General features: G+C 45.9%; 1 protein-coding gene across 14 annotated transcripts in view; it reads left to right on the plus strand.

The window, feature by feature from the left end:
* The window catches only part of Stacl (Stac-like), a 723,254-nt gene that overhangs the window by 494,980 nt on the left and 203,663 nt on the right, over positions 1–24,611 (plus strand). For all 14 annotated transcript variants that reach the window (XM_069332474.1, XM_069332482.1, XM_069332475.1 and 11 more), the window contains one exon: positions 1,439–1,550. In XM_069332474.1, coding sequence (XP_069188575.1) covers positions 1,439–1,550 — 112 coding nt within the window. The remainder of the gene's footprint in view (positions 1–1,438; positions 1,551–24,611) is intronic.

Here is a 24,611-nt window from a genome sequence, read left to right on the forward strand (position 1 = left end):
ACCTAATTCACCCACAACTATTTAACTGACATGTCGTATGTTTATCTGCGGAAATCATTGTTATATGACCATTATTAATATGTTTATATGTAATGTAATGCAATTTATATGTAATATGTAATTTATATGTAATATGTAATTTATATGTAATATGTAATTTATATGTAATATGTAATTTATATGTAATATGTAATTTATATGTCATATGTTGATCTTGTTGCGTTGCACGTTCAATGTGACTCGTGTGCTTATCTACATAGCATGTGGAAACATATGTACTCTAATGTTATAATGTTGCGTCGCTACATTATTTAATGTCTTGTTCTTCTCCCTTAACGTTTAATGGTATAGAGCTTATGTAGTGTTTGTATTTGAATAGGGAAGGGAGGGAGAATAGAGAGAGAGAGAGACAGAGAGAGAGAGAGAGAGAGAGAGAGAGAGAGAGGAGGGGGGAGGGAGAGGTTGATGTGTGTGTAGTTAAGCTCTCATCCTGTAACTACACTTTAGTGTAGTTACTCTGGTGGTAACTCATCCTCCATATTATCTTTATCATTTGGCACTTTGCATCTGCTGACAGTTTGGGATGTTCACCGGTTACTTACTTTTTCTAACCTTCTGCCACTCTATTTGCTGAAGGGAACTTTTGTATGTGTTTTCGGCATTTTCACTCTCTGGACTATGATCTGGTGTTGAAGAGGCAGGTTTTAGATTCTTCCTTCGTTATTTTGTCGATTCCTGCCACTATTTCGTACGTAGTGAGAATATTGTTTATTTTGTTTCCTCTTGTATTTTAGCTTTGGCATATTTAGCACCTCCAGCTTTTCCTCGTAGCCCCTGTGTGTCACACCCGGAACCCATTTAGTAGCATGTCTTGGCACTTTCTAGTTTATTGATGTGCCGTGTGTGTGTGTGTGTGTGTGTGTGTGTGTGTGTGTGTGTGTGTGTGTGTGTGTGTACTCACCTAGATGTGCTTGTAGAGTCGAGTTAGGTTCCTAGCCCCGCTTTCCGAGCATTCTTTGATTTAAATGCAAGGACTCATGTCTCACGCTATTGTCATATTTACATTTAAAACTTTGAATCTAATTAGCTTCAACGCCTTCGACGTCTAACGTAGCACTGTAATCACCGTAATGTTGTGGTGGGAGTGGTTACCAGGGCAGGAACGAGAGGGTACGGTTATGGGACAGTGATAGGGGGGGGGAGAAGGAATAGATTAAAGGAGGGAAAGGAGAATGAGCGGGTGTGAATGGCAGAATTTGGGATGGGGCAATGTGATGGGAGGGGGGAAGAGCCTGTAATTCAGTATTTCTTCAATCCCCTTCCCTCTCTCTCTGCCTCTCTCCCATCCTCCCCCCTCACCCCCCCTCCTTCTTGAAGGAGGTTCCAACCGTGGCCGGTAGGAGGCGACAGAATAACCAGACTCTAATCATCCCTACAGAAGCATCGAGTCGTCGGTGTTCAACAAGGCCAACGAGCTGCAGGAGGACATCAGCATCAAGCGCTTCGACCTTCGGGTGGCCCAGGTGCACCTCTCCGCCGTCAGAGCTCAGGTACAGTGCCTCACCATCCAGTTCTTGTGAGTGTATTTGGGAAGAGGGGCGAGGGGGAGCTCATCTCACAACAGTCTACAAGATCCTCACATCCCTAAGTGTCTTAAGTCACACAACCCATCCCCTGAGGCTGACGAAAGGCAGCTCACTCCGTGAAGTTGATACAAATCATCGATTTAACAGATGCTTGATACCAACTTCCCTAAAGAGGAAAGTGTGTTTCCTCTCCCAGTCCTCTTCTCCAAAAAAATTTTCGAGTAACGGCAGGGAAAATTTTTTCCTAAAAAAATCTGCGAAAAAAGTTATGAGTCGGTGACGAGGGCAGCGTGACCTGTACGCACACCGTGCTGGGGGACGCGGCGGGAATATTGACAGGAAAACTCGTGGGGTAGAGAGTCGGGTATTTAGCACGGAGGCAAGTCCCCGCGGGGGAGTAACCAGGTGTGGAGCAATGTAGCTAGAGGCCGTGACAGTGTATTATGTGTGTGGCAGTGGTGCTACACTCGGTGAGGATGTGGGGTCAGGTGTGTGGCAGTGTTGCTACACTCGGTGAGGATGTGGGGTCAGGTGTGTGGCAGTGTAGCCAGACTCGGTGAGGATGTGGGTCAGGTGTGTGGCAGTTGTTATGCTGCAAGTTGCATGGGTGGCAATAATCTACGCCTGTGATGCTGTACACGATTTCCTTCAACTGAACGTAACTGTTTGGGCATATTGTAGGAGGTAGATGGTTTAGAGAATGACCGTTATATATTTCCTGAGAATACTTATGGATATTTTTAAAGCAATAAAAGATAACTCGCTCAATGAATCTCTGACCTTACTTCCTTCATCGGGAGAAATGACCTAATAGGGCTGGTTGTGACTGCTTGTTTATTTACCTCACATCTAGTCAGCAAAGCAGTGCATGACTCAATGAGTCTGATTGGTGCTTGAGAGCTCACATTGACTCACATTACCTCTTACCGTCGAGGGGTTGCCATTTCAGGCCGAAGGAAAAAATTGAAATTAATATTTTCAGGGTGGTCCGTCTGTCCGCTATTGATGAGGAAATAGTAGCGAGGATTAGGAGCTGATCTTAAGAGGCCACCAAGGTGTTCCTGTTGCATAATCGTCTACTGTTAAGAGAATTTTGGTTTCATTTCAACTGATGTCGTGAGGAGGCTATAAATGCTTGGTGAAGCCAAGCTGTCTGGAAGCATTGAAACAAATGTTACCAGAGGGAACTGGTGGTTGTATTGTTAATGCAGGGTAAATTGGTGAGCATATATTCTCTGGTCCTCACTTGTAGTGTTGTCAGGTTTCTGTCCTTAACGTACCATAAAAGCCCAGTTCTCTCATCTCCAGCAACACTTTGGACTCTCTCGGTATTTTATATTGGGCTTCACAAGGTGAGGAGTCAACGATGGTGATGCATATTGTATTAGTTACTTGATGTGAGCTGTTCATCATGTTCCCTATGATTCCTTAGGTTCTTAAATGGCATCTCTACGTTTTCCAGTTTCACACATGATGCTGATGTTATTCTGTATTCGTGCACCACCTATGTTAAGGACAGTGTTAAATACACGGTCAAGACCTTGTCCGTATCTGACTCCTGCAGCTGCTTCCCTCTTACTGTGTACTGATGCCTGCTGTTGAACCATTGGTTAATCTTTCTATTTTCGTCTGTCTGTTGCCTGAGTGGCATTTTACATTGGTATTTTATTTCTTTTTACAGAAATAAAAGTAAAATAAATAAAGTATTGTATTTTACATTTTATTTTATTTCAAAGTATTTTGCATTGGCTTTTGAGTATTTATGGACTATGTATTGCCTCTCACGAGGTGTCCTCCCCACTAAGTCACCGTCGTAATGGACCTCTTGTAGTGAAGGCTTTGTTCCTTCAGTCTCCTCTCTTATACTCTGGTTTTCTGTTTGACCGGCTGCCCAACTGCCTTCAGATCAACTATATTGTCGACCAGTGAAACGTAGCTCAACATCCCTTTGCATATTTTACTTTCATTAATCATTTATCTCGCTATTAAATATCTAACTTTACGTGGTGTCCTTAATTAATATTTAGTGCCGGTAACTGACTTGAGTTTTAATTGGCACATTGTTCAGGAACTAACAACTGTGTGTGTACATTAGTTCCTGTTTGAATGTTTAACGAACCTTAATATACTTCATCCATTCAGTAGTGGAGAAGAAAATTAAACAATGAAGTGGAAAAGATGTTAAAAGCTTCAAAAGTATAGTTGAGCGTTAATGCTCACCGCCACACAACTCTACGGAGTTGGCTTTCCACTTTTCATTATCTCGGGAGAGACTTATTTATTTTTTTAGATAAATTTAGTTTAGTGATCCATAATTTTTACTCCTAATTGTTACCTGTGGTTACAGGTATTAAATATCAGATGTTTGACTCTGTATTTTGCCTATTAGTGTTTGCTTGCACGAACGTGTGAGTGTATTACTGTTTGTGCTTGCTTGTGTACTGTCCCTTTGGTCTCCTATCACCTGATCCCATTTCTGTAACTTTACATTGCTCGTGTTGAACTCCAGTAGCCATTTCTCTGACCATCTCTGCAACCTGTTCAAGTCTTCTTAGAGGATCCTACAATCCTCATCTGTGTGTGTGTGTGTGTGTGTGTGTGTGTGTGTGTGTGTGTGTGTGTGTGTGTGTGTGTGTGTACTCACCTAATTGTGCTTGCGGGGGGTGAGCTCTGGCTCTTTGGTCCCGCCTCTCAACTGTCAATCAACTGGTGTACAGATTCCTGAGCCTACTGGGCTCTATCATATCTACATTTGAAACTGCGTATGGAGTCAGCCTCCACCACATCACTTCCTAGTGCATTCCATTTATTAACTACTCTGACACTGAAAAAAATCTTTCTAACTTCTCTGTGGCTCACCTGGGTACTAAGTTTCCACCTGTGTCCCCTTGTTCGTGTCCCACCCGTGCTGAAGAGTTTATCTTTGTCCACCCTGTCAGTTTGTGCGTGTGTGTGTGTGTGTGTGTGTGTGTGTGTGTGTGTGTGTGTGTGTGTGTGTGTGTGTGTGTGTGTGTGTGTGTACGTGCGTGCATGTGTTTTATTTATTGATCTCTTCCTTGGCGTATACGGGCAGCCAATAATAGGTTATTTTGGAACTACAAACATGACTGTACAAATACACAAACACCACTACCCGTGTACACACACCACCACCCGTGTACACCCACCACCACCCGTGTACACACACCACCACCACCCGTGTACACACACCACCATCACCCGTGTACACACACCACCACCACCCGTGTACACACACCACCACCCGTGTACACCCACCACCACCCGTGTACACACACTACCACCACCACCCGTGTACACACACCACCACCCGTGTACACACACCACCATCACCCGTGTACACACACCACCACCACCCGTGTACACACACCACCATCACCCGTGTACACACCCCACCATCACCCGTGTACACACCCCACCATCACCCGTGTACACACACCACCACCCGTGTACACACACCACCACCCGTGTACACACCACCACCACCCGGGTACACACACCACCACCCGTGTACACACACCACCACCCGTGTACACACACCACCATCACCCGTGTACACACACCATCACCCGTGTACACACACACCACCCGTGTACACCCATCATCACCCGTGTACACACACCACCATCACCCGTGTACACCCACCACCACCCGTGTACACCCACCACCACCCGTGTACACCCACCACCACCCGTGTACACCCACCACCACCCGTGTACTCACATCACCACCCGTGTACACCCACCACCACCCGTGTACACACACCATCACCCGTGTACACACACCACCACCCGTGTACTCACATCACCACCCGTGTACACCCACCATCACCCGTGTACACTCACCACCACCCGTGTACACACCATCACCCGTGTACACCCACCACCACCCGTGTACACACCCACCACCACCCGTGTACACACACCACCATCACCCGTGTACACACCCACCATCACCCGTGTACACACCCACCACCACCCGTGTACACACACCACCATCACCCGTGTACACCCACCACCACCCGTGTACATTCTGGTGGTGGCGCTACCTGTTCTCAATGGCCATATTCATGGCGAGGAATTTTTATGTAAATATGTCTTCCCCCCGTCCCACTGGCAGCGATAATGGCTTATTTAAAATTCATGGCAACACCCATCTTAATTAGTCTCTGAATTGTTAAAAAGACTTCAGCTCCCCTGATGAGTTTTCCTCTTGCTGGCCAAAATCTTGATCATCACACTCACTGCATCTTGCAAAGACAGAGTACAGAATTGGCTCAGAACAACTTCCGTAAAAAGAGTAGAGTGCCTCTTTCGACACGTAGGAGGCTGAGTGCATCTTTAGTAGAATCTGTAGCAGTAAGTTCAGTTCAGATTCAGTAGAGTCAGTAAGCCAATTTAACCCTTCAAGTAGACTGACTTGCTATATAAAGATTATTAGGTATCAACTTTACTTTCCTGAATTCAAACTGACCCTCGTAAACAACACCTGCTCCCAACACCCATAAACACCCGCAATACCCGTACTCGCCCTCGACACCCGTATTAACCCTCTCCACTCATATTTACCCACAACATTCTTACTCACCCACAACATTCTTACTCACCCCTCATCACCGTACTCACCCCAACACCCACACCCACCCTCAATCAACGTAAATACACACTGCAAAGTTATAATTAACCTGTAATTATGGAGATCTCCTATCTATTTAAATGAAACATTTTGATATAATGGGATCCAGGTAACAGATAGACATGCATAAACTTTGCGAATGGGGGTAGTGGTGAGAGTTAATGTTTCCATCATTCTCTGATGGTCAGTGTGTCTGCATGTGTGGGGGGAAACACCTGATTGTACTCGCCTGATTATGCTTGCGATAGATTGAACTTCAGATCTTGGGGTCCCGCCTCCCAACCTTCTGCCACCTGGTGTGCGATGTTCCTCTGCTGTTGGGTTAAGTCCTTACCTTGAGGTTACCTTGAGATGCTTCCGGGGCTTAGCGTCCCCGCGGCCCGGTCGTCGACCAGGCCTCCTGGTAGCCAAATATACAGTTGCAATTGTTTTGAGTCTAATGTCTCTGTACTTTATTTGGGTGCTCAGTTTCTAGCTGTCCTTGTTTTGTATACCACGCATATATATAATAATCTTTCCTTCTCTTATAAATTGTTCTGCATTTTTATTTGTTGTAATCATGTCTTCCAGCGATTTGAGGTTTAATTTCATTACTGGAGTGTCTCCTCGTCAGTCTTCTCCGTTCTGAGACTAGTCTGGTGGCCTGCCTCGGAACCTTCTCCATCTTTGTTTGACAAGACGGACGCGATGCAGGCGCTGCATATTCCACAATCTATCTGTCATGTGGTTATTACGGCGCGAGAGTATCAATCAAATTTCTAAGAGCATTTCTTATTTTGCAAAACGTAGCATTCGCCGCTGATGATTTCCACTTTGTGTGGTCTTCGGGACACTGGTTCGTTTAGTCTCATCACCAGGAATGATACTAATTATAATACCTGATTCTTAAAAAGTTTCATCTGCCATTTGGTACAGTGTGTCAGGACCTTGTTTACACCATGTTTCATTGTTTTCTACTTGCTTGAGTTGGTGTTGCTGTGTGTGTGTGTGTGTGTGTGTGTGTGTGTGTGTGTGTGTGTGTGTGTGTGTGTGTGTGTGTGGTTTTTGCTCGTGCCTATTAAAGCATAAACACACCTTCACTGAGGTCATGGAACAGCAATCACTGCTGTTGTTAGTGTGTAGGAGTGCGAGTACCTGGCGGCTGACAGCCTTACCAAGCACCGCATTACAGGACTCTGGGAGTTTCAGTTGCAAAGTTGCATGACCTGGCGTTCCCGGGGGAGGGGGAGGGGTGAGGAGTTACATTTAGATGCGCGCTAGTTGCTCCCGGCAGACACTCTTGGTGCTTTGTTGAGTCGGCGCGGAGGGATACGAACTGGGGTGGAGGTGGAGATGGGGTTGTGGGGTGGTGGTGGGGTTGTGGTGGAGGTGGGGTTGTGGTGGAGGTGGGGTTGTGGTGGAGGTGGGGTTGTGGTGGAGGTGGGATTGTGGTGGAGGCTGGGTTGGAGGTAGTGGAGGTAGTGGTGAGAAGGAATCTATATGAAGCACAGGATGTGATGAGGACAAAGAGGTGGGCTTATGGTATATTTAGAGTGATGGAGCAGTTAGGTTAAACAGCGAGGGATTGGGGGGTGTGTGGGAAGGGCTAAGGGTGATGGGGGTGTGTGTGTGGGAAGGGTTAAGGGTGTGTGGGAAGGGCTAAGGGTGATGGGGTAGAGACAAAAGTGGTCACTATTTCTCATCTTGTTTCATTGACTGATCAGTGGTCCCCGGCGGTAACGGTTCACTACACTCTATTGAGTGACTGGTTCTCTCTCACTTCTCCCTCACTTTACTCTCATTTCTCTCTCACTTTCCTCTCACTTCTCTCTCACTTCTCCGTCACTTCTCTCTCACTTCTCTCTCACTTCTCTCTCACTTCTCTCTCACTCTCTCCCAACACACTCACCTTGACAATGATTCAGGACGGACCGAAACGTCATAGTGTCCTCGCCGTCTGGTGTGAGTTGGTCATCATATCTTCAGCAACGTTATTGTGACTCATCATCATCATCATCATCATCATCATCATCATCATCATCATCATCATCATCATCATCATCATCATCATCATCATCATCATCATCATCACTATTAGCGGCCCTGAGACAGTCTGCCCCTGAGAGGATCATGTTCCAATCAGGTATCAACGCAGCATTGCTATTGCTTCGAACTTTGGCGTTACCCGAAAAGTAATATTACTTCCGCCGTCTTTTCGCTCAAATATAATCAATATTATAATTTTTTTTTGCCCGTCAGAATGATTAAATTTGTTTAATTTATTCTGGCCTGGTTGTTGACAATTGGTAGGCTGAGAGAAGTGTGAAAAGTTGAACACTAATTGACAAAATATGTGCGGCCATGTTGGTGGTGGTGGACACACATACACCTTTACTGCTGGCTATGTTGTCAGCATAACACAGTAATACCCAGGGTAAGGCGGGGAGGAATACCCGTAGTAAGCAGTTCATTAACAATTAACAAGTGCCCCAATGATCCGTTGATATGTTTGCCTAAGTACGACCATACTAAGAAATGAACGTGCGTAGGTATGTGGGGGAGAGAGAGAGAGAGAGAGAGAGAGAGAGAGAGAGAGAGAGAGAGAGAGAGAGAGAGAGAGAGAGAGAGAGAGAGAGAGAGCGACGGGGAGATAGGATAGAGTGGAAATGTAAAGAAGATAAACCTGAAGAAGAAGAGACAAGAGAGATATAGAGCGAAATGAGAGAGGTAGAAAGAGAAGGAGCGAGAAAGAGTAGGTGGAGGGGTGGGTGTGTGTGTGTGTGCATGGCGCGGAGGTCTGGGCGCTCACCAGTCACTCACGAACCGCCGTCACAGCCGCACGTCGTCTCTCTCTCCTCCCCCCCCTCCTCCGCGCCCCGCAGATTCAAGAAACTGAATCTCCTTGTTTCCCCCCATCTCATATTGAGGCTTAATTTCTTGATCGCTTTTTTCTTTTTTGCGACCCTCCTGGGAGCAGTTCTCTTATATGTTGGCTTGTTTTAACGACTGCTTGATCGGCCTTTTGTTACTTCAATCACGCGTTCGAACTCTGTTTCTCGAGTGAAACAGCCCTGGCAGGAACTTTCAACGAAGTGTTCATTCGAACTCTGGAACTCTACAAATGTTATAACGCCCTCGAACTCTTGGAGCGAACTCTGTTAAGCCAGTTGACTCTGTTGATAAACTCTAAGGTGCCGGAAGATACATATAAACCCTGCTTGTGGAACTTGAACCGACACGAGGTAAAGATCTGTAAATAGGCAAGCTTAGTGAGTGGCGAGAGAGGCAAGAGTACACACGCTGGGGCAGAACCCATGACGTAGCCCTAGAGTAGCAGTGGCCAGCCCCCCCACCTCCCCACCCCTAACCCCCTACCACCCCCAACACACACACACTCATCATATAGTCCACCCCCCCTCCTTCCCCCCCCACCCCCCCTTGTCCTAAGCGTTGATTGGTTCCTGTGCGTTCCTATATTCTGTTGTGTGTGTGTGTTCAGTCCTGCCCAAGTGTAGTGTAGTCATCTTTATAGTTTGTGTTATTTTGCATTTTAGTTTAATGTCCAAATAAGTCGTAGTTTTAAAGATATACTCAAATATTCATATATATATATATATGTAATTATATATATATATATATATATATATATATATATATATATATATATATATATATATATATATATATATATATATATATATATATATAATATATATATATATATATATATAATATATATATATATATATATATATATATATATATATATAATATATATATATATATATATATATATATAATATATATATATATATATATATATATATATATATATATATATATATATATATATATATATATATATATATATATATATAAATATTTGTGTATATGACATTGGACCCAGGTAGCACGCACCGCCTCCCCCATCCCCCCGCAAGACTTTTGGTTAACTAGTACTGAAAAAGTCGACGTCATTTGGTCCAAGATGGGATTACATAATCTGTACAAATTGGTAAGTTTTTTTTTTAATAAAATCCCATTTTTATGGCCATGTTTTCCAAATTTTTTCAGTGGCTTTAATTACTTATATAAATGTTTTCTCGTTAAATCTTCATTGTTTTGATTTGTTTACTTAATTTTTTTTTTGTAAAAGCCTCTTGGAGAATAACATGAATGTTGGCGCATCCCGCCTGCTGTTGTTGTGACCCTTGGAGAGAGGCGCACTAGAGCAGCAATTCCCCTGTCGTAGACACCCTAACTTACAGCACTGTGGCACACGCTTCCTGCATGCACGCTTAGCGTGATATCAATCTCTTAACTGTGTTTTACGATGTCATGTTTTCACTTCCAGGTATTTTAGCCTAGTGCGTAATTGTCAGAAGATGTTTGTGAGAAGTACATGTTGTATGTCTTGCTACCTGTTAGCAGTGTTGACGTCCTCTGCGGCCGCCAGATTCCTCATAATGAGAACATCGATAACTCACCACATACGAGCCACGCTGGTATGACCTGGCATAGCGGGATAACGGGATATCGAATGAGGTTCATTGTGCTCACTAGGGTATGTCTTCGGATGCTCTAACTCTACTACGGGCTCACCATAGCCCGTGCTGCTTGGAACTTTTTGTTGCGAGTAGCGAACCTTAAACAACAACCACAGCTCTAACTGCTGCTACGACACGTTCTGGCCTGGCGCTTGCCACTCAGGCCACCTTACTCTTCAGGTGCGTACGGGCAGGTGTTGCCTGCCAGAGCCCATTCAGAGGACGGTGGGGACCCGAGCAGTATTTTGGCGCCAGGCGATGAAAGCTGCTCGTAATTGGTGGATTTACCGATCCTTTAATTAGAATCCGTACTTGATTCGTCCTGTGAGGGGGGGGGGGGTGCGTGGGGGCGTGACAGCTGGGATTTTGTCCCGTCTTGACCAGGATATTGATATATGGGTGAGGGGGGGGGGAGGGCTGGGAGAACAATAATTTATGTCAGTACTCAGTATACATCAGTTTTGTGCAATACAGTTGTGATTGTATAGCTTAAACACCTTATGTTTTACAATCACATCTGGATAAGGAAGGGGGGGATTGTGTTTGTTTAGGTGTATTCACCTATTTTTATTCACCTACTTGTGCTTGCGGGGGATGAGCTCTGCTTTTTCGGCCCGCCTCTCAACTGTCAGTCAAGTGTTAATAACTACTAACTATTTTTTTCCCTCTCCACACACACACACACACACACACACACACACACACACACACACACACACACACACACACACACAGAAAGCAGCGCGTAGCAGTTGTCTAGCCCCCAAGTACCTATTTACTGCTAGGTAACAGGGCATCAGGGTGAAAGAAACTTTGCCCCATTTGTTTCTGCCTGGTCCGGGAATCGAACCTGGGCCACAGACTTACGAGTCCTGCGCGCTGTCCGCTTAGCTACCAGTGACCCCAAGTGAGCTGTGCGTGTGTGTGAGTATGTGTGGGAGTGTGTGTGTGTGTGTGTGTGTGTGTGTGTGTGTGTGTGTGTGTGTGTGTGTGTGTGTGTGTGTGTGTGTGGGTGTGGGGGAGGCGGGTAGGTGAGGGCGTGTGTGTGTGCGTACTCACATAATTGTGCTCACCTAATTGTGCTTGCGGGGGTTGAGCTCTGGCTCTTTGGTCCCGCCTCACAACTGTCAATCAACAGGTGTACAGGTTCCTGAGCCTACTGGGCTCTATCATATCTACACTTGAAACTGTGTATGGAGTCAGCCTCCACCACATCACTGCCTAATGCATTCCATTTGTCAACCACTCTGACACTAAAAAAGTTCTTTCTGGAGGTTTTGGCTTCAACCGCCTTCATACCTAAATTGTTCCAGCCGTCAACAACTATGTTGGCACAACAGAACTTTCGTATACTTTTTTCGGTACCTTGTTTCCTTAGCTTGTATTCGTGGTGTTCTTGAAGTTGTAGGTCTTAAGAAATTCGTCTTTGTATATTATGTCGATTCCTGTTACTGTTGTCCTTGATCATATCTACTCTTTTACTTCTATTTTCTAGCTTTGTTATACGTCACGCCTCTCTTCGTAGCTCTTAGATTTTTAGTTCTGGAAGCGATTTAGTTGCATATCTTTACAGCCTTTATAGTTTATTGAAGTGCTTCTTAAGATTTGGACAGCATTCAACCGCTGCATATTTAAATTTAGGCCTCACGAATGCTATGAAAAATTTATTTAGTGTTTCTCCAGCTATATATATAAACGTCATTCTCAAATTTGCTACTGTAGCGTAGGCTGCTCTTGCAACACTTGTGATGTAACCCGCTGCAGTTAGTTCACTCTCCAGAACCACCCTAGAGGTCCTAATTTGCCTGGGGTCTTATATATCTTGTTACAACATTTATACGCCTTGTGTTGCCTGTTCTCCCTTATTTCACATTCCACTGGGTGGCAATTATTTACGTTGAATTCTATTTACCATGTGTTGCGCCATTTACTTATTTTGTCTGGGTCATGTTGAAGGTCATGGCAGTTAGTCAGGTCTTTTGCTCTCCTTAGCGTCATCTACAAATTAATTCGTGTAACTCTGGATCCCATCATTTAGGTCATTGTTATAGAGAGTAAACATTTATGGTGCCAGAATTGATCGTTGTAGTATTTAGCTAGTGACATTTACCCCAACGACCCAGATACATTGCCCCAGATTACTTGTTATAAATTTGCTACTGTTATGAGGGGTAATGAGCATTAATGGGAAGGGCCAACAGCTAGAATGAGGATGTATCAAAATTAGTGGAGATCAGAAAGGCCCGGCCCCCAATAAGAACATAAAACCATATTAATTTAGTGGCTTAAGAAAATATGTCAGTCTAGCGGATGATCACTGACCCCCCTACACAAGAAGAATGGATACTCCTTTAAAACTAGCGTATTTATTAAACCCTCTTAACAACCCCCCATATACATTAGCCACAATAACAATAACTACTTTACCACACAATCTTACGTTAAAAGCCTAGGTCCACTTAAGCAGGATACAAGGTTTTACAATTAGGACAAGCTAGGGTAAAGTCTACTTGAAAAGAACTCTAAAGCTTGAAGCAGCTTGGGGTAGTGAGCCCCACGTTGTACCCTATCACAACACAAACACTTAGGGATGCCCAAAACACTGGCTTATACTACACAATATCTATACTACACACATAATCCTAGCTAGTAGCACGGTAAGGCAGGTTTGTACTTATCTTAGTAGTTTTCAGTAGCTTAAGGTAAGGGAAATGGAGAAGGAGGAGAGGAATGGAGGCAGAGCCCCACAGGAAGATGTTGTCATGAACACAGCCAGAACAGAGAAGGACGAAGGAGCCTGCAGTCTGAGCTCTCTCCAGTTGTTGTTGCCGGCTGATCGTGCAGCTTATAAGCATTACAAATCTTCACCTACGTATAAAACTGGTTACTTTAATAGTTCTAAGAATAGTTGATAATTAGTTCAACGTTATAATTAATCAACAACAAGCTAAGTCTGAATACTCTGTGAGAAACAAGATTCATCTTATGTTTGGCAAGAGCGACATGAATAAGGCATACTCCTGGTTTTAAGGAGCCCTGATATAAATATTATTGTAATTAAATATCCTTCTTACATGATCCAATTCTATGAATTAATATATAGTAATTATCTTGAGCTCAAATTGACCTCTGGTTTCCATCTGAGGAACCCAGGGTAGTAACATTACTGCTCCAAGTTCTCTGTCCGTCAGACAAATTTTCAACCGAGGTGATGACCGGTCATCAGTAGCACCACAAGCTGCTGTTGCTGCTGCTTGGGTTGATGACCAGTGACCAGTAGCAACAGTTGCAGTGCAACTGACAATGAAACATTACAACGTACAAGGCGAAGTGAACAAATCCACATAGGCCGTGACGAGGATTCGAACCTGCGTTCGGGAGCATCCCAGACGCTGCCTTAATCGACTGAGCTATTACATGGTAAAAGAGTTGAAACCGAAGTCCTACTGAACTTACTGGATCCCGCAGCTTCTCCGAGACACAAACCAGGGTTTTACGTCCGGGAGCATCCCAGGTCGTCTGGGATGCTCCCGGACGCAGGTTCAAATCCTTGTCACGGCCCTTGTGGATTTGTTCATTTGATGCATCACGTTATTGTGATTTCTGTATGTTACGAGGCGAAGTATTGTATGAAGTACAATAATGGACTGTTGGACCCCAATATGTTCGTTTGGTACTATTGAATTAGCCCAATTGGCATGCTAAACAAATGTCAAGCTAAAGAACCTCACCTCTGCAAGGAATAAATAAGCAATCCTGTTTGGAATGTCTTAGGTCTAATTTTGTACATACCCGTGCTGTAGTACCCCTAACATAGTTTACATTTGCTCTCTGGCCAATTTTTCACGCCCACTTCAAAATTAATTATATAAAGCTTTAATATTTTTAGCTGCAAATGGTACATTTGTAAACGTTCGTCTAAATAGTTGCTGTCAGTACCATCATCTCTTGAGGATGGGGCTGCATTAAATATATATTGTGTTGTCAGTGCTTTTTTGTGCATATTGAAATATGAGATTTAATTATTCCTAATCATTTTAATCTAATGTCGCCCGTAGCAGGTGTTAACAAATGCATTATCAACAAAATTCATACCCGAGAGAGTCCAGGTCGCCTCCCATGTACCCGAGAGAGTCCAGGTCGTCTCCCATGTACCCGAGAGAGTCCAGGTCGTCTCCCATGTACCCGAGAGAGTCCAGGTCGTCTCCCAAGTACCCGAGAGAGTCCAGGTCGTCTCCCTTGTACCCGAGAGAGTCCAGGTCGTCTCCCATGTACCCGAGAGAGTCCAGGTCGTCTCCCTTGTACCCGAGAGAGTCCAGCTCGTCTCCCATGCACCCGAGAGAGTCCAGGTCGTCTCCCTTGTACCCGAGAGAGTCCAGGTCGTCTCCCATGTACCCGAGAGAGTCCAGGTCGTCTCCCTTGTACCCGAGAGAGTCCAGCTCGTCTCCCATGTACCCGAGAGAGTCCAGGTCGTCTCCCATGTACCCGAGAGAGTCCAGGTCGTCTCCCATGTACCCGAGAGAGTCCAGGTCGCCTCCTATGTACCCGAGAGAGTCCAGGTCGTCTCCCTTGTACCCGAGAGAGTCCAAGTCGCCTCCCATGTACCCGAGAGAGTCCAGGTCGTCTCTCTTGTACCCGGAGCTTTATTGGGTCATGTCGCAGTTAGAAGGAGCGAGAACATGTTCCTGAACAGAAGTGAACATCATTGGATAACACAAATGTTTGTTTATAAAAATGTACAATAATAAAATTGGGTAATATTAATTGTAATCATGAACAGATCCACAGAAGCCTAGATGAGGGATTCGAACCCAGGCGCGCTCTGGTCGACTGCACCACGACGTGGTAAAGGAAAGCTCGACTCGAGCGCGTCTGGGGAATACCCAGTGCATGAGTTCGAACCCTCATCACGGCTCCTGTGGATTTGTTCATTGATATATCGAGTTAAGGTGATTTCTGTGTGAATTGTAATAATAGTAAACAATCAGCCGCCTTAATCTTTCCAAATGGGTCATTACACCGTCGGCACGCATTCGGGACATTTGTGATGGACATGAATAGGGTAGGGCGAGACGGAATAGGGCAGGGCGAGACGGAATAGGGCAGGGCGAGACGGAATAGGGTAGGGCGAGACGGAATAGGGCAGGGCGAGACGGAATAGGGCAGGGCGAGACGGAATAGGGCAGGGCGAGACGGAATAGGGCAGGGCGAGACGGAATAGGGCAGGGCGAGACGGAATAGGGCAGGGCGAGACGGAATAGGGTAGGGCGAGACGGAATAGGGCAGGGCGAGACGGAATAGGGAGTAGAGACAATTCAACATTACAGTAATGAGACAAGTATCAGGAAACATATGGTTCAGGCAGGTATGAAACACTTCAGGAAACATATGGTTCAGGCGGGTATGAAACACTTCAGGAAACATATGATTCAGGCGGGTATGAAACACTTCAGGAAACATATGGTTCAGGCAGGTATGAAACACTTCAGGAAACATATGGTTCAGGCAGGTATGAAACAGTCTGCTTAGGTCAGGCCTCGAGGTGTTCAGCTGCTAAATGAAAGGTCCATGTGTTATAATTTTATTTAACTAATTAGACTAAAACAAATGTCTGTAATCATGAGAGAGAGAGAGAGAGAGAGAGAGAGAGAGAGAGAGAGAGGGGGGGGAGAGAGAGAGAGAGAGAGAGAGAGAGAGAGAGAGAGAGAGAGAGAGAGAGAGAGAGAGAGAGAGAGAGAGAGAGAGAGAGAGAGAGAGAGAGAGGGAGAGCTGCGCTATTTCTGCTCGATTTAGATTTTCAATTAGGAAGAGAGATCTGAAAGTCAGGTGAAACACATGCAGGTTTGGACGAAGACAGGTTGGTATTGTCTGGAGGCAGCCCACCGCGAGGCCTCGAGCACAAGCGGTTCCGTCTTGAGACACTTAATTATGAACACTCATCTCTGGTAAATAAAGATAACTTTGCATCTGTAAGCACCAACATGTGTGGGAATTAATAGGGCATATTAAACATTTGTCAACATTAGCTTAATAAATACGTGATAATATTAATACATGTTAAACACATTCAATGTTGACGCAATAAATATGCGTCAACATTAAGGCATATTATTGCCTCAACATAACGAGCGCATGAACGGGTCAACATTGACGCATACCTGGCGTACCTGGTGTGGTGATGGTGTACCTGATGTGGTCGTCTTGGTGTACCTTGGTGTGGTGGTCGAAGTGTACCGGGTGTGGTGGTCGTAGTGTACCTGGTAAGGTGGTCGTAGTGTACCGGGTGTGGTGGTCGTAGTGTACCTGGTGTGGTCGTCTTGGTGTACCTTGGTGTGGTGGTCGTAGTGTACCTGGTAAGGTGGTCGTAGTGTACCTGGTAAGGTGGTCGTAGTGTACCTTGGTGTGGTCGTGGTGGTGTACCTCCCAGGCAGGGAACACGTGGTGTGTCCGGTGATGAGGGTACACACATGTAGCAAGGGGGGGGGGAGGTACCTGCATATATACTCTATCTTACCTATTATCTCCTCCCAGCCACTTAACGAGCGACGCCGCACGACCCTCAATTGTAAGTGGTGTCATCAGAGATAATTGTACCCGGAATGTGCGTGTGTTTCTCCTTGTGTATGTGTTCCTCCTTGAGTGTTTGTGTGTGTGTGTGTTCCTCCTTGTGTATGTGTGTGTGTGTATTCCTCCTTGTGTATGTGTGTGTGTGTGTTCCTCCTTGTGTGTGTGTGTGTGTGTGTTCCTCCTTGAGTGTTTGTGTGTGTGTGTTCCACCTTGTGTATGTGTGTGTGTGTGTTCCTCCTTGTGTATGTGTGTGTGTGTGTTCCTCCTTGTGTATGTGTGTGTGTGTGTTCCTCCTTGTGTGTGTGTGTGTGTGTGTGTGTGTTCCTCCTTGTGTATGTGTGTGTGTGTGTTCCTCCTTGTGTGTGTGTGTGTGTGTGTTCCTCCTTGAGTATGTGTGTGTGTTCCTCCTTGAGTGTTTGTGTGTGTGTTTTCTTTGTGTATTTGAGCGTATGTGTTTTCGCCGATTTTGTACGCGCATTCATGTATGTGTGTGTGTGTGTGTGTGTGTGTGTGTGTGTGTGTGTGTGTGTGTGTGTGTGTGTGTGTGTGTGTGTGCGTGTGTGTTGACCTGCACACTTAATCCATTACCCATTAAGTTCCACTATACCTTTGGTCCTCTGGTGTGGAGTCCGCCTCTATAGTATATTAAAGTTTTCACTTCCATAAAATCAAAGACCTTTCTAAGGTTCCTATGACTCATTCGGATACCTAATTACCTGGCGTTCGTGTTTCTATCGTGCCGTATTGTCTATTATTGTCTACTTAACGTGTATTTCTTCGTGTATGTTATACGTGGGGCTGAAGGCGGTGTATGGAGGGTGACCAAGGTCCTGATCATACTGCAGGAGTTCGTTTGTATGTCTTGACCTTTGACACGAGTGCTCAGTGGCGTGTTTTCATGTAGCTCTTGACGAGATAATTATTTTTGGGTGTTTTTTCGTCTAGTTACGCTTCCAGAGTCGAGACTTAGCTCCTGAGCTATGCATTTCCTGTTGTCCAACTTGTTTATGGAAATACTCACGGCTTTCTTCATTTGGTACATTCTCTCTTCCTCCCTCATCTTCTCTGTCTCTCCTCTCTCCCTCTCTTTCTCTCTTCTCTCTTTTCTCTCTCTCGTTCTCTTTCCCTCCCTCTCTTTTCTTCTTTTCACTCCTCTCTGCCTCTTTCTTCTCTCCCTCTGAACTTCCTTTTCATTCACTGCTCTCTCGCTGCGGCTGTTGGAGAGACAGTCTATTAGATGGTGGAGTGTGGAGTACAGTGTGGGTGTGTGGGAGGGTGTGTGGGAGGGTGTGGGGGAGGGTGTGTGGGCGGACGCCGCGTACTGGGGTTGGGGGGGGGGTGCGTTGGTCCCCCACACCCCACACCCCTCCCTCCCACAAACCATCAACGTATTTCAGCTAATTACAAGCATATTATGATTTAACAATATTTAGTAATATGCAGTCAAAATGTTATGGGTTCAATTATTATAAATATATATTTTTTCAAATTAAAAAGTTACCCCATTGCATTGTAGCTTTTTGTTGGTGGAGGAAATTGCGGTATGATGCGGCGGTCAAGAGGAGGAGGGGGGGGGGGGGGGGAGGGTTGAAGTTATGTATTTATGGTAGTACAGCTAAATTTTGAATATTTGAAAATGTATTTTTATTTTCATGAAATAAGTGAATAGTGATGAATATTATAATGAGAAAAAAAGTTTGGATTTTTTTCACCACACCCCTGGCACTCCCCACCACACCCCTGGCACTCCCCACCACACCCCTGGCACTCCCCACCACACCCCTGGCACTCCCCACCACACCCCTGGCACTCCCCACCACATCCCTGGCACTCCCCACCACACCCTTGGCACTCCCCACCACACCCCTGGCACTCCCCACCACATCCCTGGCACTCCCCACCACACCCCTGGCACTCCCCACCACATCCCTGGCACTCCCCACCACACCCCTGGCAGTCCCCGCCACACTCCTGGCACTCCCCACCACACCCCTGGCACTCCCCACTAAATCCCTGGCACTCCCCACCACACCCCTGGCAGTCCCCACCACACCCCTGGCACTCCCCACCACACCCCTGGCAGTCCCCACCACACCCCTGGCACTCACCACCACACGCCTGGCACTCCCCACCACACGCCTGGCACTCCCCACCACACCCCTGGCGCTCCCCACCACACCCCTGGCAGTCCCCACCACACCCCCTGGCACTCCCCACCACACGCCTGGCACTCCCCACCACACCCCTGGCACTCCCCACCACACCCCTGGCACTCCCCACCACACCCCTGGCACTCCCCACCACACCCCCTGGCACTCCCCACCACACGCCTGGCACTCCCCACCACACCCCCTGGCACTCCCCACCACACCCCTGGCACTCCCCACCACACCCCTGGCAGTCCCCACCACACCCCCTGGCACTCCCCACCACACCCCTGGCACTCCCCACCACACCCCTGGCACTCCCCACCACACGCATGGCACTCCCCACCACACCCCTGGCACTCCCCACCACACGCCTGGCACTCCCCACCACACCCCTGGCAGTCCCCACCACACCCCTGGCACTCCCCACCACACCCCTGGCACTCCCCACCACACCCCTGGCACTCCCCACCACACCCCTGGCACTCCCCACCACACGCCTGGCACTCCCCACCACACCCCTGGCACTCCCCACCACACCCCTGGCACTCCCCACCACACGCCTGGCAGTCCCCACCACACCCCCTGGCACTCCCCACCACACGCCTGGCACTCCCCACCACACCCCTGGCAGTCCCCACCACACCCCTGGCACTCCCACCACACCCCTGGCACTCCCCACCACACCCCTGGCAGTCCCCACCACACCCCTGGCACTCCCCACCACACGCCTGGCACTCCCCACCACACCCCTGGCACTCCCCACCACACCCCTGGCACTCCCCACCACACCCCTGGCACTCCCCACCACCGCGACCACCCACGTTCACTATTGCGGTGCCAAATGTCACTATCACGACCCCAAGAAGCAGCGAGATGCTCCTCGAATGTGAAGCAACAATGTGGATTTAATTGTTATTAACTCCTCACCATAGTCGTGAATAAGAGAGCGGGTTGAGGAATGAATAAATGGTGGATCAATAAGGAGGTGTGGAGGCGAGAGGAGGAGGCTCAAGGTGTCAGGGATTGTTACCCCAAAACAAATAGTTTTGTCCCCCTAATCTATATGACAGATGGCCGCGGTCAACAGTGGCCTGGAGGCCGACGGTGGGTGGTGAGCCGAGGCCAGATGGGGTGAGGGAGAGGTGAGGAGTGAGGCAAGGGAGAGGTGAGGAATGAGGGAAAGAGGGAAAAGCGTGGGGTTCGAAAGAGGAAACGAAATGGTGAGTTTACGGGTTATTCATGCCCGTGCTGCCATCTCTTGGGTGGCTTAATATTCATCAATTGGTGAGAAGAACAGAGGGAGGGAGAGGGGGGGAGGGACACAAGGCAGGAGGTGGAATGGAGGATGAAAGAGGAGACAAGGACAAAGAGCATAGGCACAATAATATGAAAGGTTAACACACAAAAAATGAAATGAGACGCGAAAGATGCATTGAGTAGAGAAAGACGTTTCCCTTCGTCGTATCCCTGAGAGAGAGAGAGAGAGAGAGAGAGAGAGAGAGAGAGAGAGAGAGAGAGAGAGAGAGAGAGAGAGAGAGAGAGAGATAGAGAGAGAGAGAGAGAGAGAGACAGAGAGACAGAGAATTCCGTTCGCAAGAACAAAAAAGACAAAACAATTAGTGTGTGTTAAAAGGCGAAGGAATACTTGAAAACAGTAAACAAAAGGCGAAGTAAACATTGATGCTTCCACATTGGCCTAATCAGGAAGGATGAGGAGGAGTAGACTGCGGCGAGAACCTTCTCAATCCTTCCCTCCCCCGCGGGCGTAGCTGCTCATGGGGTGTAGATGAAGACCTAGGTGTTGTGCAGGTGGCAGTGTGCTCTCTCCCACACGCTGCTACCAGCTTCAGCGAGTGGGGAGAGGAAACCACACCCAGTTATCTCATTAGCGTAAATACATACGCTTATTCTCAGAATTCCGGCAAGCGAAAAAAATCCCAACCAAGTGTTATCAACAAGACTTGATAGCTGGCGATGCCAGAACTTCACTGCTGGCCAAGTGAGAGGGACTTCACTGCTGGCCAAGTGAGCGGCACTTCACTGCTGGCCAAGTGAGCGGCACTTCACTGCTGGCCAAGTGAGAGGGACTTCACTGGTGGCCAAATAAGCGGAACTTCACTCCTGGCCAAGTGAGCGGGACTTCACTGGTGGCCAAGTAAGAGGGACTTCACTGGTGGCCAAGTCAGAGGGACTTCACTGCTGGCCAAGTAAGAGGGACTTCACTGGTGGCCAAGTCAGAGGGACTTCACTGCTGGCCAAGTAAGAGGGACTTCACTGGTGGCCAAGTCAGAGGGACTTCACTGGTGGCCAAGTCAGAGGGACTTCACTGCTGGCCAAGTAAGAGGGACTTCACTGCTGGCCAAGTGAGCGTGACTTCACTGCTGGCCAAGTGAACAAAGTTAACGCATTGTATTATCCTATCTCATACACTTGGTTATGTTAGGTTAGCTACGCGTTTCACTTCGTCATTTCCTCTCCCTTCGAAGAGCAAGAGTTACACACGTCCTGAACCCAAGTGGTGGAAGCATTTAGTCCACAATTACAGCCTCGGTGGCGGTATGGTCAGTCTTATTGGTTTGACAGGCCGTGGCTGCCCTTCATAATATGTAAATTTTTATTGCATATAAACAACTGAATAATTATTAATTAAATATGGTATGAGCCATGTTCCTCACATGTCAGGTCAGTAACATTCTTACAAAACACGCGACAATTTCGCAAATATGAGATCACCTGGAAACAAACTAAAATACATATTCATGTATGCCAGAAACTGCAGGCAGCTTTGTCGGAAAAAAAACATGAGAAAAGAGCATAGCACCAACCAAACAAGGCATACAAAGAACGCGTAGATTAACGTATCATGCCGTCAAAGCGTTAAGACAAATTTAAGTAACGATAAAGTTATATATAGCTAATAACAAAATCTTAAAGGTAGACTTTGAAACAAAGAATCTTTGTTTTAAACTTTTTTTGCTCATAATATTGAAGAGTTTAACTTTTTCCATTACTGGATGCCAACTCTAAATTGACTCTGATATTCTTGAATCCTTGCTCGTAACCTCTTGAATCTTCGCTCATAACCTCTTGAGTCCTCTCTAAGGGTTCTTTGAATTTTCGCTGCGGGGAAACAGGATTCCACAAGCAGACATCCATCCTCAGCCCAGCTCCGGCCGATAGGAAATGTTATCGTACTGAGGAACCACAAAACTGTATTTTTATGGTATATTAATTAATTTGTACGAACAGTTTGCACATAGGTCTGGGATAGATTAGGTTACGTGTTTGTGGTCGGTGGTAAATGACTGCATTTGCCCTACTCAACCACAGGTAATGCCAGTCCATCAGTCAACCTGAATGACGCAGTCCTTAATGTTAACAAACTGTGCATTCAGAATAGGAATTTATTCATGCGTATATTAATACTATTCAATATTAGCCTATTGTGCATCTTTAGGCGTAGGTTAGGTTAAGTGCTTAGGTTCTGAAGGCAATTATTTGTATTTTTAGCACGTGGGGCAACCCGTCCTCGACTCAAGTCCATTACATCCAGCGGTCGCCCCCACAGACGCATTCATAAATTTTAACATGCTGTTCATTCAGAACAAGAATTTTCTCAAATATAAATAAATATTATAATATATTAGCATATTGTGCATATATAGGCATAGGTTAGGTTAGGTTAGGTGTTTAGGTTAGGTGTTTAGGTTAGGTTGGCGATTATTTGTATTTGTAGTACGTGGGTGAAGCATTTATAGCGAAGTGGTTCGAACAAAACTCGTCAGTGAAGCACTTGTTCCGGAAGTGTTCGAACGAAATCAGTTGTGAGTCGTGTGTAAACCGTTTTTCATTCATAAACAAGGGGTTTGGCGGGTGCATGGAATCACTTTTGGATCTTTGTTTGGAGGACGGGCTGCGTGGGGTGAAGCATTTTCCAAGTTGCGATTCGAACAGAAGTCAGCGAAGATGTTTTCGAAAAATGTTCGAACGGTATCAGCTGTAGGTCGTGTGTAAAGAGCTTTTCATTCGTAAACAGGAGGTTTGGCGGCTGCTTGGGACAAAACTTTTGGTATTTGTTGATGAGGATGGAGTGATTTAGGAACGAAAACCTCGGTAAACATGACTCACAACTGATTACGTTCGAACTTTTCTCAAGCAGTGAGTTCTCGTTGTGTTCAAATTTCACCTCTCTAAATGACTCACCAATATAGTTGAATTACAAATATTTGCTAACCAAACCAAAGCATCTAACCTATCTTGAGCCTAACTATAAACATAACTATTATGAGGTGGCCCAAATGTCACTTTACTGTAATATTATTTTATTAACGCAAACATATGTAAAAAGTAAAATGAGAAATAAAAAAATACACATTTAAAAAATTTAAACTCAAATGCATTTCTATTTTGTTATTGTTTTTCATTTTAATTTTTACATATGATTATGTTAATAAAATAATATTACGGTAAAGTTACCGTCGGGACACCTTATATTAACATTAATATATTCCAGAAGATAAAATTTTCGGTAACTTAGTTTAAATTTATAAATGTTTCTATTTAGGTGGCAGCAGCTTGGACGAGTATAGCATCTAGATGGGTTGCATAAACAGGGTGTTTGGCGGCTAGATTAACAAGTAAATGGCCTTTGAGAAAATCAGTAGGAGCCATGAGGAGGATTCGAACCCGCACACTTGGTACTCCCAAGCAAACGACCTAGACCACTACACCACGACATGGTCAAAAGCAATGCTACCTGGGATACCACAGAAGCCTCTAGGGGTCCTCAAGCTCCCAACTGAACCCCAGATAAGACGGGTTGTGGTTCAACTTTCTTCACTCATAAGCAGGGGGGGCATAGCGGCGATATTAACGTGCACCCTGGAAACACAAACCATAACTGACCCTATTTTCCGCTTGTTACAACTTGTAATAAAGTTATTACATCTTGGCTTAACGTGTTTTTGATGTATTAGAACGTTGTTACAACTTGATTTATTGGTTCTTATAACTTGTTAGGTGTTAAATCTTGTTCGAACGTTGTAGTAACGTCGTAGTTTAGCTGTGTGTTTGGCGAGCAGTTGGTCTTTGCTGATGAGAACGGACTGCATTTGTGAACTCCAGCTTGG

The sequence above is a fragment of the Procambarus clarkii genome, chromosome 27 (assembly GCF_040958095.1).
Source record: "Procambarus clarkii isolate CNS0578487 chromosome 27, FALCON_Pclarkii_2.0, whole genome shotgun sequence".
NCBI lineage: Eukaryota > Metazoa > Arthropoda > Malacostraca > Decapoda > Cambaridae > Procambarus > Procambarus clarkii.